Genomic DNA, 18,639 nt, shown 5'->3' with positions numbered 1-18,639 from the left:
AGAACAACCGGAAGCAAAACAGCACGGGTTGGGCGGGAGGCGCCCGCGCGGTGCTTGCAGCGCCCTCTGGCGGCGGGAGGCCGGCCGAACCTCGCCGCCGCCGACCTGAGTGGCACGTGCCCTCTGCAGGTGAGGGTGACGCGGTTCAGGGAGGGGGTCGCGGGGACTCGGAACCGGAGGTGCTGCACCTTCAGGGTCCTGCCCTCCCGTTTGGCTGTCAGAGGCCAGGTTTCTGGGATGCCCGCGTTGGGTGGAAGAGGGAGCCCAGGGCTGCGAATGGGCAGGCACATCTGCAGCGGGGATCCCGGCCTCAGTTTCCCCGCCCGCACAGTGGGGCTCTGCCGCCTCTCCCAGGCCTTTTGATGGCAGAGGACGTGTCCACCCTCCCGGAGTGAGGCTCCATGGCGACGAAACCCCACGGCCCCCCTCCTATCAGGGGTCACCGTACGGTCCTCGGGTCTCCGGACGCAGTCCCACCCTGCACCACGCACGAACGAGGCCGGAGCGACTGCCCGGCCCGCAGTCTCACTGGCCAGCCAGGTGCCTTCCTCTGTAGAGTGGGCGGCCTGGCGTGAAGGGACAGGCCGTGGGAACCCCGAGCGAGGCGCTCCTACCGGGCCTGAGCCTTGGCAAAGCAGCGGTCTGCGGTTAAGGGACCTTCCTCAGTGGCGGCCGCAGGTAGGGAAGGGCCGAGCCTCAGGGGAGGAGGAGGCAGTGCGGCCCAGGTGAAGACCTGCAAAGGGCGGTCAGTCAGTGTGGACGCGTAGCCAGCTGTGTCCGCAGGCGGGCAGTGACCGGACGGGGGAGACGGGCCCACCCTCGTGACGGTCACGTTCACAGGAATGGCTGTGGATCCCCACGTGTGTCTCAGAGGGACACAGGAGGGCTCACCACTGCAAGCCGTTTAGCGAACGCTCTAAAGCAGGGGGCGGGGGCCTTGCTGGCCCCACCGGGGGTCCCTCTGTCAGCGGTGGCTGGTAGAACCAGTGGGCACAGCAGGCACGAGCAAGGATCCTTTGTCATGGGGAGGGGCCCTACTGGGAGCCCAGAGCCGTGCCCCCTGGCGTGGCCAGTGGGGGCCCTTCTGCCAGGGGAGGGAGGCAGCAGTGGGGTCACCTTGCCAAGGGCAGTGGAGGGTGTAACTCAGAAAGCCCACGGGAGGTGCCCGGTGCCCCGTAGCGCCCCCCCCCCCCAAAGAGGCGCCACGCTCCCTGCCGTGGTCGTTGTCCTTACTCAGAACCACGGGCCCCAGGAAGCGGCCGGCAGGTCCCGGGAGCTTGGCAGCCCGGGCCCTGCCCTCAGCAGGGGAAGGCCCTAAGGGCCAGGGCTGGAGCGTGGAGCCCTGGTCCTGGGATTGGTGCCGTTAGAAGAAGCGCCCGGAGCTGGGAGACTTTTCCCCCACTCCTTCCCCAGCCCCCCAAGGTGAGGACCCGACAAGGCGCCGTCTGCAAGCCGGGAGGCGGGCTCCCACCAGACACCAGGGCTGCGGCACCCGGATCTTGGACTCCCGGCCTCCAGAACCATGATGAGGAAATGTTTGCTCTTTGGCCCCCACCTGGTACCACGCCGTAGCCACCGCAGCCGAGACCCCGTCCGAAGCCCTCCTTCTGCCCACAGCAGGAGCGCACCTGCTTTTCTGGGGTGGGAGAGAGTCCAGCAGGTGGCCGTGACTCACAGTGCAGAGGCCGCCGGAGGCCTGGCAGCCCGCAGCCCCCCCACGTTCAGTCCCTGCCCTGCGGGAACACCAGGGCCCCGGGCCGGCGCCCTGTGCGTGGGCTGGGAGGACAGGGTCACCGCCTGCTCCTCGGTCCTCAGCGTGGGCACGGAGTAGGGCTCAGAGCGGAAGGGCGGCCGCCGCCCCCGGCGAGGACAGACAGCAACAAGTGCTGGCCAAGATGTGGCCCGGCGGCGGGAAGGGACCTGGCTGCCACGGGGCCCTGCCAGAGTGCTCTCGAGCGTGCACCCCAGAGGACTGGAAATGCTCAGATAAACGCCTCGCACACCCGTGTTCCCGGCGACACTGTTCACAGCAGGCAGAAGGTAGAAACAAACGTCCAGCAACGGATGAACGGATGAGCAGAAAGTGGTCTGTCCCCATGGTGGAATACTCTTCAGCCATAAAAAGGAAGGAAGCACGATCCACGGCATGAAGAAGCTCGAAAACATGCCACGCACAAAAGACCACACATTGTCTGGTTCCATTGATACGAAAAACCCAGGACGGGCAAATCCCCAGAGACGGAAGGCAGATTAGCGGGCGCTGGGGGTGGGGAGGGCAGTGGGGGGGGGGTGCTGCTGAGCGGGCACAGGGTTTCTCTCCAGGTGATAGAAACGCCTGGAATTTGAGGGTGGCTCTGGATGTACAACGCGTGAAAACACCAAAAGCCTCCAAATCATACACTTCAAAATGGTAAATGTTACGGTTTGTAGCCCAATACAGTTATCGAGAAAAGAGCCAGGAAAAACTTATTTTTCTCCAACCTCACTGATGTATAATTGGCAAAATTTGTGGGTATTTAAGGTACGACGTGCGACGTTTGATATACGTACGCTTTGCGAAGCGATTATTACAATCCAGCTGATTAGCGTTCCCTTGTTCTCACACAGTTACGTAGTTTTGGAGGGCAGTGAGGTTTTGAAACAAAGTTGTCTGAGACGCCAGCCTCTGTGCCCGCTCTGGAGCCTGCCGTGCCCGCTTCCCTCCCCGTCGCTGGGATGGCGGCTCCTGGAACCCGCCCGCCGCTCCTGCTGAGCTCCAAGCTGTGACTCAGCCACTGTGCCACCTGACCGGGGGGGGGGGGTGCAGAGACAGACCACCGCTGCTGCCCTGCCCAGAGTGCAGACCCTCGAGCAAGGTGGTGACCGTTGTTCTTTTAAGCCCCTGAAGCCTAAATAAAATTTGAGGGCCGCCCGGGTGGCTCATTCAGTAAGTGTCCAACTTGGGTTCAGCACACATGATGATCTCCCGATTCGTGGGTTCAAGCCCCACATCGGGCTCTGCACTGATGGCACAGAGCCTGCCTGGGATTCTCTGTCACCCTCTGCCCCGCCTTCGCTTGCATGCTCTCTCTCTCTCTCTCTCTCTCTCTCTCTCTCTCTCTCAAAATAAATAAACAACAAAAAAGGAATCCTTTAAAACAAGTCGGGGGACGTGTTGTCAGAATTTGCAAGAATAGTACCGAGTACTAGACAGCCTTCATCCTGAACCCCTGAACATTGTCTCTGCTCTATTCCTTTCTCTCCATCCATTCGTAATTTTGCCCTGAACCATTTAAGAACGAGGAGCAGAAGATTCCTCTTCACCCGTAAACGCTTGAGTGTGTATTTCCTGAAAACAAGGAATTGTCTTATGCAATAACCACGCTATTGTCAACATCAAGACGTTAACATCGAAGCAATGCTTTTCATTAATCTGTGGCTTTATCAAGCCCCCATCCACTGTTCCAGCAGTATCTTTAGGGCAGAGACAATCCAAGATTCTGCATTGCGTTCCATGGCCCTATCCCCCCACCCCCACCCCCACCCCCACCCTTGTAGCCTTTCTTCTGGAATAGTCCCTGAGCCCTCCTGGGTAATTCACGACATTGGCTTTTTTCTTTCTCTCTTTCTTTCTTTCTCTCTTTCTTTCTTTTAATTTTAGAGCGAGAGAGAGAGCAAGCTGGGAAGGAAGGCAGAGAGAGAGAGAGAGAAAATGCCAATCAGGCTCAATGCTCAGTGCAGAGCCCAACATAGGACTCGATCCCACCACCCTGGGATCGTGACCTAAGCAGAAATCAAGAGTCAGACACTCAACTGACCGAACCACCCAGGTGCCCCGACATTGACATTTTGGAAGGGTCCAGGCCTGTTACTGTGTAGAATTCCCCCCAGTTCGGGCTTGTCTGCTGGTTCACAATTAGGCTTAGGTTACACATTTCTGGCAGGGATAGTGCCGAGACGCGAACTTCTTCCCCATCGGTAGTCACGTGACCTTAAGCGTAACTTATCTCACTCCTGGCAATAACTTGATTACTTGGTTCGAGGGGTGTCTGCTGGATTTCTCCCGTCTTTCACCCTCCAAACGTTCAGCCACTCCGTTTCAGCTTCCCTGCTGACCTGTGCCCGACGCCGTCACGATGACCACAGTTGGCGGGAGGCGCTTTTGTGCTTGTCTCGTCCTCCCACGTCCTCGTCCTATGTCGGGGAGAGCTGCCCTCCCCTCCCCTCCCCCTCACCCCCGCCCCCCGCGCTGGCCCATGACCTTCCCCTGAGGACGGACTGTGGATTCCTCATCCAGCAGATTCGATCCTTCGCTATCATTATTTATCGCAGGCACGACACACTCCAGATCTGGACAGTGGGGTCCCGCGAGGCTGGCCTGTCGTCTTCTGACGGGACTCCATCATGAGCGAAGCTTGTCCTTACTTTTCGAAGCCACCGAGTGTGGAGGTTGTTTGGTGCAGACGGCTGGGCTGGGCGGGTGGGAGGAGAGACGGAGGGGAGGCAGGTCACGGGAGAGGGGCAGGTGCCGGGCGAGCCCCGGGCAGGGGGCTGGGGCTGAGCGTCTGCTCCCACCGCCGACGGCTGCCAGCTTCCCCCCCCCCCACCCCCGCCCTTCCAGGCTGCCCCGGGGAGCGGGGAGCATAGGGGAAGAGCCTCCTCCAAGCTTCCCCGGGCGGGCGGAGCTGGGCCGTTGCGGGCGGCAGGGACCGGGAGGAGGGCAAGAAGGGCCAAAGCAGAGCCAGACTCCCGAGTCTGCCGAGGTTCTGCCCAGTGCCGACCGCGTGCGGGGGGAGATGGGAGAAACTGGGCTGTGCCCGACCTCTGACCTCTGACCCAGGATTGGAGACGCAGGCTCTGGCTTGACCACCCTGGAGGCGGTTTTCTTTGACGAAGAAGCTCGCCCGTGGGGGGTCCCAGGGTCCGGGCGCAGGGGGACCGCCTCTGCCCAGGTCCTGCAGACCTCCCCGCCCAGGACACCGCGTGCTGCCTGCAGGACCCCCGGAAACACGCCCCTCTTCTGCCTCAAAACCTCCCAGCCCCACCCCTTCCTCCGAGAAGCCCTCCGGGTTCCCTCCCCCGGCAGGCCATGCTGCTCTTCTGCTACTGCGTCCGCCACAGAAGCTGCACCCCGGACTCCGCCGCGGTTCGTGGGGGGGGGGGAGGGCTCGCGGGGGACTCTGAGGCGGCCCCGTCCCAGAACCGAGTGCAGGGGCCTGGGCCGGGCCCAGGGGTCTGCCTTCCACGGCCTCCCGTGGGTGCCAACACAGGTGCCTCCCTGAGACGCACTGTGTCGCGTCCCGGGGCTGCCGTGGCAAACGCCGCAGACCGAGGCCCAAACCTTGGGGGATTATTCTCTGTAGGTGCGGGGGGCCCGAGTCGGAGGTCAAGGTGTCAGGGCCGCGCTCCCCCTCCGGCTCCGGGGGACGGTCCTTCCGCGTCCCTCCGGCTCCCGGCGGCAGCTGGCGCTCGTCGCTCGCTCGGGGAGGAGCTGGCATCCCCAGCCCTTGCCGCCTCTTTCCGTGGCCTCTGCGTCCGTGTCTCCCCTGTCCTGTCAGTGGCTGAGGGCCGCCCTGATCCAGGGTGATCTCAGACCCTCACCTGACTCAGACCGTCAAAGACCACTTCCAAATGTGGCCCGACAGTGTTGGGCCACCGCCCGGGGAGCGTGGGCGTGTGTCCCTGGCTGCCACCTGCCGGCGCCTCGTGGGGCTCTGCTCTCTGGACTCTGCTCTTGCTGTTTCCCACGTCAGGAGCCCCCCACTCCCACGTCAGGAGCCCCCCCACATCAGGAGCCCCCCCACTCCCACGTCAGGAGCCCCCCCACTCCCACATCAGGAGCCCCCCCCACATCAGAGCCCCCCCCGCAGTCCCACGTCAGGAGCCCCCCACTCCCACATCAGAGCACCCCCACTCCCACATCAGGAGCCCCCCCATGTCAGGAGCCCCCCACTCCCACATCAGGAGCCCCCCCCACATCAGAGCCCCCCCACTCCCACATCAGGAGCCCCCCCCACATCAGAGCCCCCCCCGCAGTCCCACGTCAGGAGCCCCCCACTCCCACATCAGAGCACCCCCACTCCCACATCAGGAGCCCCCCCCATGTCAGGAGCCCCCCACTCCCACATCAGGAGCCCCCCCACTCCCATGTCAGGAGACCCCACTCCCACGTCAGGAGCCCCCCTCCACTCCCACATCAGGAGCTGCCCCCCCACATCAGGAGCCCCCCCTGCACTCCCACGACAGAAGCCCCACCCCTGCACTCCCACGTCAGGAGCCCCCCCACGTCAGGAGCCCCCCCACTCCCACGTCAAGAGCCCCCCCCGCAGTCCCACATCAGGAACCCCCCACTCCCACGTCAGGAGCCCCCCCCCCACACTCCCACGACAGAAGCCCCACCCCTGCACTCCCACGTCAGGAGCCCCCCACTCCCACTCCCATGTCAGGAGCCTCCCCCCACTCCCACTCCCACATCAGAGCCCCCCCTCCCATAGCCGCCCTTATCCATCACCGGTCTTTGCTCGTGTGGCCTTCTTCCTTCGCCCCCACACCCACGGCCCCAACGCCCCTGGACCTAGCTGGCACCTGACAACCTCCTGTCACTGCTGAACCGCTGTTCGTCCCCCAGTGGGCGGCCTGCACCACTGTCCTTGCGGCCTCCTGCTGCACCCAAGGGCCACCCGCCAGGACCAAGGAACAGCACCCACAGGGCGAGGTCCCGGTCAGGGAAGCCAGGAGCGTCAGGAGCTGGCACAGGCCTGAGGGGCGCGTCAGGGGGGCAGACGCGTCCATCTTTACCGCGTCCCAGGGTCATGGCGAGAACCGTACCCGCACCTGGCCCTGACCTGGCGACTGGTGGTACGGATGACACCAAGGCCGGGGGGTGGGGGGGCATTCCCTGCAGCAGGGACCAGACGGGCAGCTCCTCCCAGAAGCTGAAATGCCAGGCTGGGTGGCCGCAGGGTGAGGGAGGGACGGAGGTAAACAGGGACCTGCCAGTCCCCCAGGGGAGACGGTGAGAGTGGCGGGCCCGCAGCTGCCTGTGGCCTAACTGCCTCCGGGCCAGGAAGCAGCTGGGGCCCGGGCAGGGGCCCGGGCCGGTCAGCGTCCCCAGCCCCAGCCCAGGCCTGGCCCTTCCCGGCACTCTGGGTGGGGGGACGGGGAGAGGAGACCCAGGGCTCCCCGGGGCGCTGGTCGGTTCCCAACTACCTCGCCCACTAAATTTAGAAACTGCTTCACCCCTGCCGGAAGCCCCACCAGTCTGGTGCCTGAGTCTCAAAGCCATGAGTCAGCGGTTATCAGGACCTAGATGCCCGTGTGCTGGGGGGGAGGGGGCGCTGGGGCAAGTTCGGAGACCCGTCTACGCTCAGGCGGAGGTTTCTGGAATTTCCTCTGCTAGCGAACAGTCCGTTGCAGAGCACGGGACGCCGGAATCCGCCCGCGAGACGCCCCCGCGGTGAGGCTGGAGGGCTGCGTGCGAGGGGGCCGTAGGGACCCCGCTCTGCCAGTGCCCAGGAAGGCCGGGGCCCTGGCAGCCGGGCCGAGCGGTGTGATATCTGAGACTCGGCCGGGCAGCGAGCGGAAGCTCCGGGGAGGCAGCCTCTGGCTGGAGGCGGGAAGTACTTTCCAACAATTGTCTGAAAATAGAACGGGCTGGCTCACGAGGAAATGAGTCCCCCGTCACGGGAAGGGAGCAAGCAGCCGCAGGAACAGGCACGGGAATGCGAGCTCTCTGACCCCGGGAGGCCCCGAGTCCTGGGTTTCTCACCTGCGGGCACCCCCAAGTGTTCGGGGGGGTAGAGGTAGAGGAAGCAGGACCGGGGTCCAGGCACCTAGCACCCAAACGTGCTGCCGGGAGGAAACACTGGTGGTGGCAGAGAGCAGTTTCTCCGGGGCCCCGGGTGCGCAGAGCAAAGAGTCGCTGTGGGGAACGCGCCTGGTCCCATGGCAACTGTGCCCCTCTGGCCGGGCCTCAGTTTCCCTTTGTCCTCAATTAGGGTCAGGGCAGAGGCCCTCGACGTCACACGCTCATGTCCCAGGGCTCAGGAGCTCGTGCTCTGGAGACCCCACCCCGTGTAACCCACACTCCCGGGACCCAGGCTGAGGCTGAGTTCGGGGCCGCCCAGCTCTGGGCTCCGGAGTGAAAACGCAGGGAGCCGGCTGTGGTCTCCCCACCCCTGCAAGCCTTTGAGGGGGCACACTCGTGTCAGCCACAAAGGGCAGGGCAGATAAAAGCTGGGCGCCCCCGGGGCCCCTCTGCATGGCTTGTCTCTGTGGGACCCGGGGCTTCTGGGGGACACAGTTTAGGAACCAGTGCAAGCAGGGCCGTGGACTAAGGAGTAGGGAATCCCTTAGCCCAGCGACACACTCCCAGCTAGCACCTCACCCACATTCCAAAGTTTCCCCTGGAAAGGCTGAAGCTGCAGAGGGAACGTAGGGTTTCTTTGTTTTTTGTGTTTCTTTTTTTTAATTAAAAAAATATATTTATTTATCTGAGAGAGAGAGAGGCAGAGAGAACGTGAGACACAGAATCGGAAGCAGCTCCAGGCTCTGAGCTGTCAGCACAGAGCCCGACGCAGGGCTGGAACTCACAAACAGTGAGATCATGACCTGAGCCGAAGTCAAGAGTTGGACGTTTAACCAGCTGAGCCCCCCAGGCACCCCTAGGCTTTCTTTGGTGGGAGCTCTTGGGGACACCCTGTGACCCGTCAGCAGTGGGGGGGAGGGGGGGGCAGAGGCCAAGGGCATGGGGCTGGGTAGAGAGCCCAGCCCACGTCAGGCAGGACCGGAAGGTGGCACGGATGGGGAAAGTCTCGTCCCCCAGATGCGGCATCTCCTCAGGGGATGACAGTCCCTCGGCCTGTGCCCCCTCCTTCTCTCTTGGTCCGGGGGCTGAGTGGGAGCGGGGTGGGAGTGGGAGGAGTGGGAGGGGTGGGAGGGACCCAGAGCAGTGACTGCAGCCCTCCTGCCCTGCACAGCACAGACCTGACTTCACACTTTGTCTCACTGCCCCTATGAGCCCTCCAAGTGTCCCCAACGCTGTCCTATTGGGGGCGGGGGGGGGGCTACAAGTGGTTTTCTTTCCTTGTTTGGGGTTCAAGTTTTCTGCAAAGAGCATATTAGTAGGTTTGAAATGAGAAAAGGACCCTCATTCGCTTTTCTTAAAAGTAAATAAATACGTAAAATAAACGTCCGAGGAATTCCACGCGGTGTCCTGAAGGCAGCCGCAGGCCATGTTTCCTTCGCAGAAAAGTGCCACCACACACTCGTCCTGCGCCCCGCGCCCTGACTTTCGGTGCAGACATTCTGGTCAGGGACAAGGTGTCCCAGGTTGGGGCGGGTCCAAAGTGACCTCGGGCTCAGTGGAGGCACAGAAAGGAGTGTCCAGATCTTGGCATCTTGACGTCAGGTGCAAATTGGCGTTTCTCGTGGTATCAATCATTTACAACCGACGGTTCCACCGGATCCTCTGCTGTGATGTGTTACGGCCGGGTCGACGGGGCTCGGCTGGGTGCTTCTCGTCCTCGAGCGTCCCTGCTCACCGGCTCGTGACTCGGGCTTCCGCACCACGTGGTTCTGGGTTCCCAGAGCTGCTTTGCGCTGTGATGCATTAAAATAAGAAAGGTACGGGGGCGCCTGGGTGGCGCAGTCGGTTAAGCGTCCGACTTCAGCCAGGTCACGATCTCGCGGTCCGTGAGTTCGAGCCCCGCGTCGGGCTCTGGGCTGATGGCTCAGAGCCTGGAGCCTGTTTCCAATTCTGTGTCTCCCTCTCTCTCTGCCCCTCCCCCGTTCATGCTCTGTCTCTCTCTGTCCCAAAAATAAATAAAAACCGTTGAAAAAAAATTAAAAAAATAAAAAAATAAAAAAAATAAAATAAGAAAGGTACGTCCGTCTCCCCCCCCCCCCCCCCGGGTTCCTAAAAGCCTTGGTGTTTCCTGAATGGTGGGAACGTCTTTTGTCATCCCCGATGAGCCCGCCCTGACCTTACCCGAGTTTGCGCTCAGGAGGTGACTACCGGTGGGGCCGTCAGCTTCGGGGGCGGGGGAAGGCCGTGACCGTGGCCGGCGTGATTAGAGGCCTGGGCCTCCAGGGAGGGGGCGGAGGCAGCCGCTCCGGGGCGATGGGCAAACCCAAGGATGTGGAGGATGTGCCGCGGGGGCGGCGGCCTGGGCAGGGCGCAAAGGCCCTCGTCCCTCTTCTCTTTTCTGGTCCATGCGTGTCCTCCTCTGATGCGTGTCCTCCTCTGACTGTTCCTGCCCTGTTTCCTTTACGGTAACGCTGTCACCCTACGTGTGACGCTCTCACATCGTGAGCAGCACTGTGATGGCTTCCATCGCAGAGAATTACTGACCCTGAATCTGTCGTCAGCCGGGCAGCAACGGGCGCAGCCTGGGGACCCGGGGCTTGCGCTGGCGTCCGGGGACACGGGGGCAGCTTGGGGACGGAGCCCCTCACCTGTGCTCTGTGCCGGTGCCTAGTGGAGACGCAACTGAATCGTGCGATGCCCAGCCGGGGCTGGAGAGTGGGAGAAATGATTGGCGTTTGGGAAAATGCGACGATTTGTTTTGCGACCCGGCCTTCGCGACGCCGGACGTAACGCCCGCCGTCCTCTGTCGGCCAAGGCCGTGGGGAAGGTCTGGCCAGGCTCCTGGTGGGAAGGCACCGTCCCGGCATCCCCAGAAGGTGCAGCTTGCTGTGGTCACGCAGCTTGTCTCCGTTTGGCAAGACCAGAATAAATGCCTGTGCCCGGGCCTCTCGCCGGAACCAGAGTCCCCCTGCTCACAAGCGTCCAGGCCCCAGTCCTGGCTCCCTGACGCTCCGTAACGTGGAGACGGCAGAGCCCCCGTGCCCGGCTCCTCGGAAGGGTCTGATGAATCCACAGTAAGTGCCTCCCCCGGGGTGTGGGGCACGGGAGCGAGAGAATCCGCGGCTGCTCATCGATACCGTTGCGGTCATTTGGGGGCGAGCGAAGATGGCTGTCCCGCTGTGACTTCCACGTCCCGCTAGTCACATTCGGTGCCAGACCATTCTCTGTCTGAGGGGCCTGCTGGCAGCCGACAGGCCGGAGATTCTACCAGGAGGCAGCAGGAACCTCGCCGGACTGCAGAGAGGACGGACCTGCCGCCCGGGGCAGGTGGGAGGGGTCGGGAGAAGTTTGTTCTTCAGGAATCTTGACCCGGTTGCTCTCAGAGTGTCGAATGGAAGTCAACTTTATTACTTCATCAATACCATCATCCTGGCGACGGGGGTCTTTTCGTTTGGGAGCGTTCGGCAGCTTACAATGAGCTCGCTGCGTCTGACCTCAGGCAGTCCTCCTCCCAGTTTAGGGACGTGGAGGCAGGCTCGGAGATGGGGCGTCCGGCCCAAGGCCACACAGCCGCCCGGTGCCAGGGTGCTCCCTCCGGCCCTGCGGTGAGGGAGGGGCCCCTCTCCCCCCACGAGCGGGAGAAAGACGGTTTCCAGACTGGCCCCTCCCCAAGCCGAGCCGACCCAGGCCTCCACCCCAGAAGTGAGCCGGGGACGAGCAGACGGCGGCTCTCGGCCACCCCCAAGTCACCCGGTAGCCATCGCTGCTTCCTGGCAGAGGACCCAGGGTTGGGGGGCGGGGGCTCTGCTGCAGGCAAAACGGGTGGGACCCGCACGCGCTGGGGACGGGCTGAGGCCCTGGAGACTCCCCAGCGAGGCTGAGGACGGGCCCTGAGAGCAGGTGGACCCCGGCCGAGGCAGAGCTGCCGGCTCCCCGGGCGCGGGGAGGGGGGCTTCCCCTGCCAAGCTTCATCCTCCGGGGCAGTGGTGGCCGGGAGGGCCGAGGAAGGGGCGTCGCGAGCACCAGCACCGCCTGCCCTGCGCTGACGCATGACTCATCCGTTCCGGGTCGGCAAACATCCGCCTGCAAAGGCTTCCCCCTCACAGGGCGTGGGGCGCAAACACCCCGCCCCGCTGACTTCCCAGAGGGCCCGGCTCGCCCGCCCTACCTTGTCCCCCAGGCCCGGCTGTCCGAGGTCCAACCCCCACCTTTCCGGGGCCAGGGTGCCCCCTCGGGGAGGGGGGGCTGGAGTTGGCCTGGCCCCTGCCTCTCCCCTTCCCCCGGAGGAGTCAAACTCGGGGCCTCGGGGTCCCTCCCGTTCCCCGGACCTCCGCCAGGGCCACCTGAGTCCGCCGCGCGGCGGTGCCAACGTGTGATTCTCTGGAAGGAGGGCGGGGCCGCGCGCACAGCTGGTCGAGGGGCAGGTGGCGCCTCTCGCCGGGGCTCCCCGGGGGCTCCGACGGGCACCTTATCTGGTGCGGGCAGACGCTCGTTCTGACCTTGTCCTTCCTGCGGCGTCCACCTGGCAGGTACAGACGGACACACGGGGGTCTCCCTCCCTCCTGGCGCCGCAGGTGGCGCAGGCCACCCACTCACGCGGCGCCTACGAGACTCACGCGCCCGCGCACGTGACCTGGCGTGTGCCTCGCGTGGGGCGCCCGGGTGCCCGCGTCCCGCCGCTCACCTGGCCGATCCCTTAGCGAGGACGTGGCCGCCTCACCTTTTGCTGTCACGACCGGCGCCCCCGCGATGAGCCGCGCACGCCCCAGGTCTCACACGTGAGCAGGTGCGCCTGTGGCCGCCAGCCCTGGGAGGGGGGAGGCCGGGTCTGGGGACGGGCAGGGTCTCCGGGGAAGGAGCCCCCGGATTCCCCTCCTGCACCCCCACCGGCGGCCGCGCCCGCCCGCTCCCCACGCCTTGCCTGACGGCGACGCCTGATTCTGGATTCTGATGGATGCGAAATGGGATTTCGATACCGTGTTAACGTGCACCGCTCTGATCACACACAGCTTTCTCTGTGTTTGCCATTTTATGTTTTTTCCTGAGGGATCTGTTCATATCCTCTGCCCCTTTTTATCGCTTCCTTTTATAATCCTAGCAGCCTTTTGTAGATCAGGGAGATAGACCTTTGTGATGTGGGTTGCCAATATTTTTTCCTAGCGTATACTTTGTGTTGTGACTTCGCTTATGGTGATTTTTCCCTTAAATCTTTTTTAGTGTGTCTGGGGGTTTATTTTAGAGAGAAAGAGCAGGTGAGCAGGAGAGAGGGGCATAGAGAGAGAGAGAGAGAAAAAAAAAATCTTAAGCACATTCCATGCTTAGCATGGTGATGTGGGGCTTGATCCCATGACCCTGGGATCATGACCTGAGCTGAAATCAAGAGTCGGAGGCTCAACCGACTGAGCCACTCAGGCGCTCCCAGGGCCTGGGTCTTTAACTGTGATTTAAAAACATTTTTCCTGCTCCAAAGTTTTCTAAGGAGTCATTCGTGTTTTCTGCAAATATTTTAATGTTTTTTTAAATTCATTTTTTATTGCAGGAAAATATTTATAAGGTTTACTATTTTTTTTTAAGTTTATTTACTTATTTTGAGAGAATGAGAGCAGGGAGGGGCAGAGAGAGAGAGAGAATCCCAAGCAGGTTCCGGGCTGTCCTTGCAAAGCCTGACGTGAGGCGTGAACTCACAAACTGTGAGATCATGACCCGAGCTGAAACCAAGGGTCGGACGCTTAACTGACTGGGCCACCCAGGCGCCCCAAGATTTCCATTTTCACCCCTTTTAAGCGCACAGCTGAGTGGCACCCAGTACGTTCTCGTTGTGCAAGCGTTTCCACAGCCCATTTCCAGAAGGTTTTCATCACTTAACGGCTTCTTAAAAACGTCAGGTCTCTGGTCCATTGGAAATGTACAATACTGATGTGCGGTGAGGACCTCTTTTTGCAAATGGTCGTCACGCTGTTTCTACATGACTCATTGAAAAACCCACCTTCCTTCTATTTTACTGAGCCCGTTTTACAGTTGGGGAAACTGAGGCCAGGACTGTGCAGTGAGGAGTGCCCAGGTCACACCTGCACCCTCCACCTCGTCCCAGCCGCCCAAGGTCCGGCTCTTCCTGCCTTCGGGGAGCTGATGTGGGAGAACCTCGGAGCTGCTCTCAGAAACCAAACGTTCTAGAAGACGCTGAGGTCCAGATAGGGGAAAGTGGACGCGAGGAACCAAATCGTTCACAACCCGAGGGGCCGGCAGCCCCAGCTTTCCTCTGAGGAGGCCCCTTGCACATCCGAGGGGACGTCGGGGCGGGGGTGGGGGATCGACCCTGGAGCAAAGGGCCGGTGTTGAGGCGGTCAGCAAACACCCGTGTGCCCGGTTAGCCCCCGAGGCCCGGCACGCCCAGTGAGAACGAGGTCGCTCAGGAAGAGGCCCATTTCTCCAGGCGGCTTCCTGAATGCCAAGCCACGCTGCGGCGCTAACCGTGGACCACAGGCCCACAAACTTCCTGGCACTTTCTCCTTCCTGTTTCCTAGAATCCCCCCAACAAGGCAACTGAGGCTCTTGAATGCCCCTCAGCAGGTGCAGCCGTGCCCACGGGAGGCCTGTGGTCGCCCCCAGAGCCCTGGCGAGTTTCCTCCGCTCTTCGTCCGGAACTCAAATGTGCAGCCTCGTTGAGGCAGCTCGCTTTTTCTGCAAGACGGACCCAGGAACGGTCAAGGGGCTCGGCCTCCCATCCTAGTGCTGGGGGGGGGGGGTGGCGTTGGTGGGCTGGCGGGCCACGTGACTTGGGAGGCGCCAGATATCCCTACCTAACAGAAGTAAATAAAACCAACGGATGGCCAAAGCCGTCATTATTGAGTTTGTTGTGTATACACCAAAAAGACAGTTGGCAAAGCCGGGAACACTCAAACCAAAACACAGAAGGGGGCTCGGGGGGTGTCCTTAGGGAGCGGCTTCTATGGTGAGAAAGCAGTGTTCATTCTCCACAGGGTTTGGTTTTCGTATCAGAATTTTCCTCAACGGCAGGGAATTGGTTAGCAGTCCTCTCACATCAACCTCGGGAAAGAGAGGAAGCTTTGCTCTGATTTTCAGAGGCACAATCAAGAAATGACTTGGGTCAACTTAACCTTGCAAAATCCGCTACCTTAGCTTCGTTGGTATGACCAAACTGGTGGTGTCTGTTCAGGGGGTTTGCAAGGTGGGTCTCTGTTTGTTCTGGATTTTGACAGAGGGGTCCCCTTTCTGGTGGCTCTGTCAGTGGGGTTCCCTCACCTTCAGACTTGCTGAGTCCTCAGGCCCAAGGGCCGTGGTCGCAGTCTCCATCATTTCTGTGGTTCTTGTTGATTTCATCCAGGGGATTGGTCCTAATGGGTACCATTCGGCACACCAGGAGCTGCCTACCGCATTTCAAACCCTGGAGAGTGTACAAGGTACTGGAGAGGCCAGCATGATGACCATAAGGGCAGCAATACCCGAGGACTAAAAAGATCCCCGGAGCTGAGGTTCCCAGGAGCAAAGATGTCACAATTCAAATACATTAAATGGGTTATATTTTTTTAAAGTTATTTTTCAAAAGCATGCATAATGTCTTAACAGTCGCATCGCCCAACAGTTGCTTAGGACAGGGTGAACTTGAGGGTGTTGGCCAGTGCCTCAGTTGGGCTCCATCTAAATCAGGTCTCTATACGACGCAAGCGAGCGGGTAGTTTAACGACAGAGATTTCTACGGCAACAAAAGAAAAAGGTTAATAGTTCAAGCAAATTACAAATTCAGTTTCTGAGTTTGGAGAGCGGCCAGTTGAGTTTGCAGACGCCGGGGTTGGAGACTCTTCAGATGAGGCGAGAGCAGGGCAGTGGTGATCTGACCCGTTTCTCTGGCTTGCGGCATGAACGTGCCTGGGGATCTTTCCAAGCAGTCACACGGCCCCAGGCACGGGTCGCCATCCACACACGAGCTGTTGTGCTGAGCTCTCCGAAGTTGACATCGAGTTGTCCAGCGTTGGGCAAAGGATGGTTTTAGTTTCATAAAGATTCCAAGTCCAGAGAATGGGAGAATTGGAAATGTTAGTTTGGAAAATTCTAGCCAAATTTTGGAGGAAACTGGAAGAATTCAGGATCCAGTCCAGATTACAGGTAGAAAACAAAATGTCAGAGACAAGAAACAGCACTGGAATCTGATACCCACAAAGAGGTATTATCGAAGCCTATTTTTCTCTCTGTAATCATCCCCTGTCTATCAAAGATAACCACAGTAAGACTAATTTGCTTGCAAATTAAGACTGTTTCCAAATACTTGGTATGATTATTTACATAAGTACACAGGAATAGTAATTGATCACATAGGTGCTTTTCAAAAATGTTTATTTATTTGTTTTTGAGAGAGAGAGAGAGAGAGAACAGGGGAGGGGCAAAGAGAGACGGAGACACAGAATCCAAAGCAGGCTCCAGGCTCTGAACTGTCAAGGCAGAACCTGAAGAGGGGCTCAAACCCATGAACCATGAGATCATGACCTGAGCCGAAGTTGGATGCTTAACCAACTGAGCCACCCAGGCGCCCCCTTATAGGTGCTTTTAAATCTACTTTGCTAGAATGTTTCATAAAGGAACTCAGATTAGACTTTCAAAAGCATCTCCAGGCCAGGAAGCCAAGCCAGTTTTGTCTTGTTATAGGGAGAACAGATTATTTTTAAACTTATGCAAACACACATATTGTCATGAAAAATAAGAGTATTTAATTAAAAAATAAAACAATTTAAAAAGAGAATAGTAAGAGTTTCTAATTTCTGGAGGAATGGGGGGAGGGGGAAGAAAAACGTTTCAACCTTTGTTGCAAAGATACACTTTACCAAACTGTTGTGAGTCATAGATAACTTCAGAAGAGGAGAAAAAGGATCCTTTACATCTGGAAAACAAGACATTAAAGAACCAGCAACGCTGTAAATGAAGTCGTCCAAATTACAGTCATCTCTATCAGTTTGTTCAGTGTTTTGTAATTAACAAAATTGTTTTGCTTCATCTTGAGTTAGCGGCTTTACGACTCAATCAGTTTTCCATTAAAGTTTCAGAAATCCTCACTCAGTTCAGTGCTATGGTCTTGAGGTTTTCAGAGAACCTGCATTCTGGACTGCTTGTTAGGGTTGTTCCCATGAATGTCTTTGTAAAGGAAGCATTTTTGCAGGAACTTTTTTTGTGAAACCATCAGAATAAAACAGTAAGTGTCTGTAAATGGCAAAAGGCTTAAAAATGGACATGGTTAAAGATGTAGTGAGAGTTCATTATAATGCCTTTGACAAGGAAATTTGGTTCTTATTTAAAAAAAAAATTTTTATGTTCATTTTTGAGAGAGACAAAGAGAGAGAGAGAGAGAAAGAGCAAGCAGGGGAGGGGCAGAGAGAGAGGGAGACCCAGAATCTGAAGCAGGTCAGCACAGAGCCTGATGTGGGGCTCGAACTCACGAACTCTGAGATCATGACCTGAGCTGAAGTTGGATACTCAACCGACTGAGCCACCCAGAAGCCCCAGAAATTTGGTTCTTTTATGTGACATACATTTTAAAACAATAACCTGAATTATGACTGATAACATTATAGCAAGACATGTCAGACTTTAAGAATTTCATAGAAATTCTGGAATGCTTATATTACTAACATATATTTGTACAGATACCAGCTAAAGACTTCATTTTTTATTTGACAATGCTTCCCATGGAATGTAACAAAACATAATTTGTTCAGCATCTCTTTTATAAGGAGAGGGAACAAATCTTTTGAGATAGTCTAGGGATCCTTTTTAAAATCCCAAAGTTAGTTTGGGGTCAAAAGGACTTCATTTAGAATTTGATATGTGAGAAATTTGTCAAAAATATCCAAAGGTTTAAAACACGTGATCAAACAGGATCAGAGTTCACTGTGAAAACAGTAAAGTACTTAGTTATTCATTCCTACCAAGTGACAATTAAAATTTCAGAGGCAGGTACAGAAAGTTACAGAGTTGCAAAAATGAAACTCAGTTCTTTTAATACAGAGGACTCAGTTATTTTCCTACCTAATCCAAGACTTGGTAAGGACAAAGCAAATGAAATTATTTTCATAAAATACAGAATCTTTGCTTTGCAGGCAAAATACATTAAAAGTACAGAAACACCTTTGTTTACAATTTCTTGTTAGGGGCAGACTGATAATCTAAAAAAAATTGTTGTGATTTTAACAGCAGAAACCAAATTCTAATTTTGTACCATGTACTCTTGATATTAAAATTCTTTTTAAAAAAAATTTTTTTTTTTTTAATTTTTTTTTTCAACGTTTATTTATTTTTGGGACAGAGAGAGACAGAGCAGGAACGGGGGAGGGGCAGAGAGAGAGGGAGACACAGAATCGGAAACAGGCTCCAGGCTCTGAGCCATCAGCCCAGAGCCCGACGCGGGGCTCGAACTCACGGACCGCGAGATCGTGACCTGGCTGAAGTCGGACGCTTAACCGACTGCGCCACCCAGGCGCCCCTAAAAAAATTTTTTTAAAAACGTTTATTTATTTTTGAGACAGAGAGAGACAGAGCATGAAAGGGGGAGGGGCAGAGAGAGAGGGAGACACAGAATTGGAAGCAGGCTCCAGGCTCTGAGCCATCAGCCCAGAGCCCGAACTCATGGACCGTGAGCTGAAGTCAGACGCATAACCAACTGAGCCACCCAGGCGCCCCCCCCTTTTTTTTTTTTTTTAATTTTAAGTAGGTTCCACGCTCAACACAGGGCTTGAACTCACAACCCCGAGATCAAGAGTGGCATGCTCCATTGATTGAGCCAGCCAGGCTCTCCTAAAATCCTTTTTTTTTTTTTTTAAGTTAAATAAATCCATTCCAATCTTAGC

General features: G+C 57.9%; 2 protein-coding genes across 2 annotated transcripts in view; both read right to left on the bottom strand.

The window, feature by feature from the left end:
- INTS1 (integrator complex subunit 1) overlaps positions 1 to 2,098 on the bottom strand; it is a 14,034-nt gene extending 11,936 nt beyond the window's left edge. Inside the window, exons 1-4 of the mRNA XM_032591590.1 lie at positions 2,053 to 2,098; positions 1,556 to 1,636; positions 1,234 to 1,314; positions 26 to 550 (exon numbers count right to left, since the gene is read on the bottom strand). Of these exons, the coding sequence (XP_032447481.1) occupies positions 26 to 550; positions 1,234 to 1,314; positions 1,556 to 1,636; positions 2,053 to 2,098 (733 nt within the window). The remainder of the gene's footprint in view (positions 1 to 25; positions 551 to 1,233; positions 1,315 to 1,555; positions 1,637 to 2,052) is intronic.
- Positions 2,099 to 4,359: 2,261 nt separating this feature from the next.
- LOC115504363 (basic salivary proline-rich protein 4) lies at positions 4,360 to 5,502 on the bottom strand. The gene is made up of 2 exons (XM_030301299.1): positions 4,809 to 5,502; positions 4,360 to 4,451 (listed from the first exon to the last, which is right to left on the bottom strand). The coding sequence occupies exons 1-2, from the start codon at positions 5,475 to 5,477 to the stop codon at positions 4,401 to 4,403; spliced, it is 720 nt and encodes a 239-aa protein (XP_030157159.1). The 5' UTR covers positions 5,478 to 5,502; the 3' UTR covers positions 4,360 to 4,400.
- Positions 5,503 to 18,639: the final 13,137 nt, after the last annotated feature.

Source organism: Lynx canadensis, chromosome E3, assembly GCF_007474595.2.
Source record: "Lynx canadensis isolate LIC74 chromosome E3, mLynCan4.pri.v2, whole genome shotgun sequence".
Taxonomy (NCBI): domain Eukaryota; kingdom Metazoa; phylum Chordata; class Mammalia; order Carnivora; family Felidae; genus Lynx; species Lynx canadensis.
This window is presented reverse-complemented; position numbering and strand designations above follow the sequence as displayed.

Bases quoted from the DNA above. Each gene is read 5' to 3' on its own strand.
- LOC115504363 (XM_030301299.1), bottom strand. From the start codon at position 5,477: ATGCCAGCTCCTCCCCGAGCGAGCGACGAGCGCCAGCTGCCGCCGGGA. The intron at 4,452-4,808 runs GTCAGAGGTCGG...CCACCCGCCCAG, and splicing joins TCTCCAATCCTGGGTCAGAG to CCCAGCCGTCTGCACCAAAC.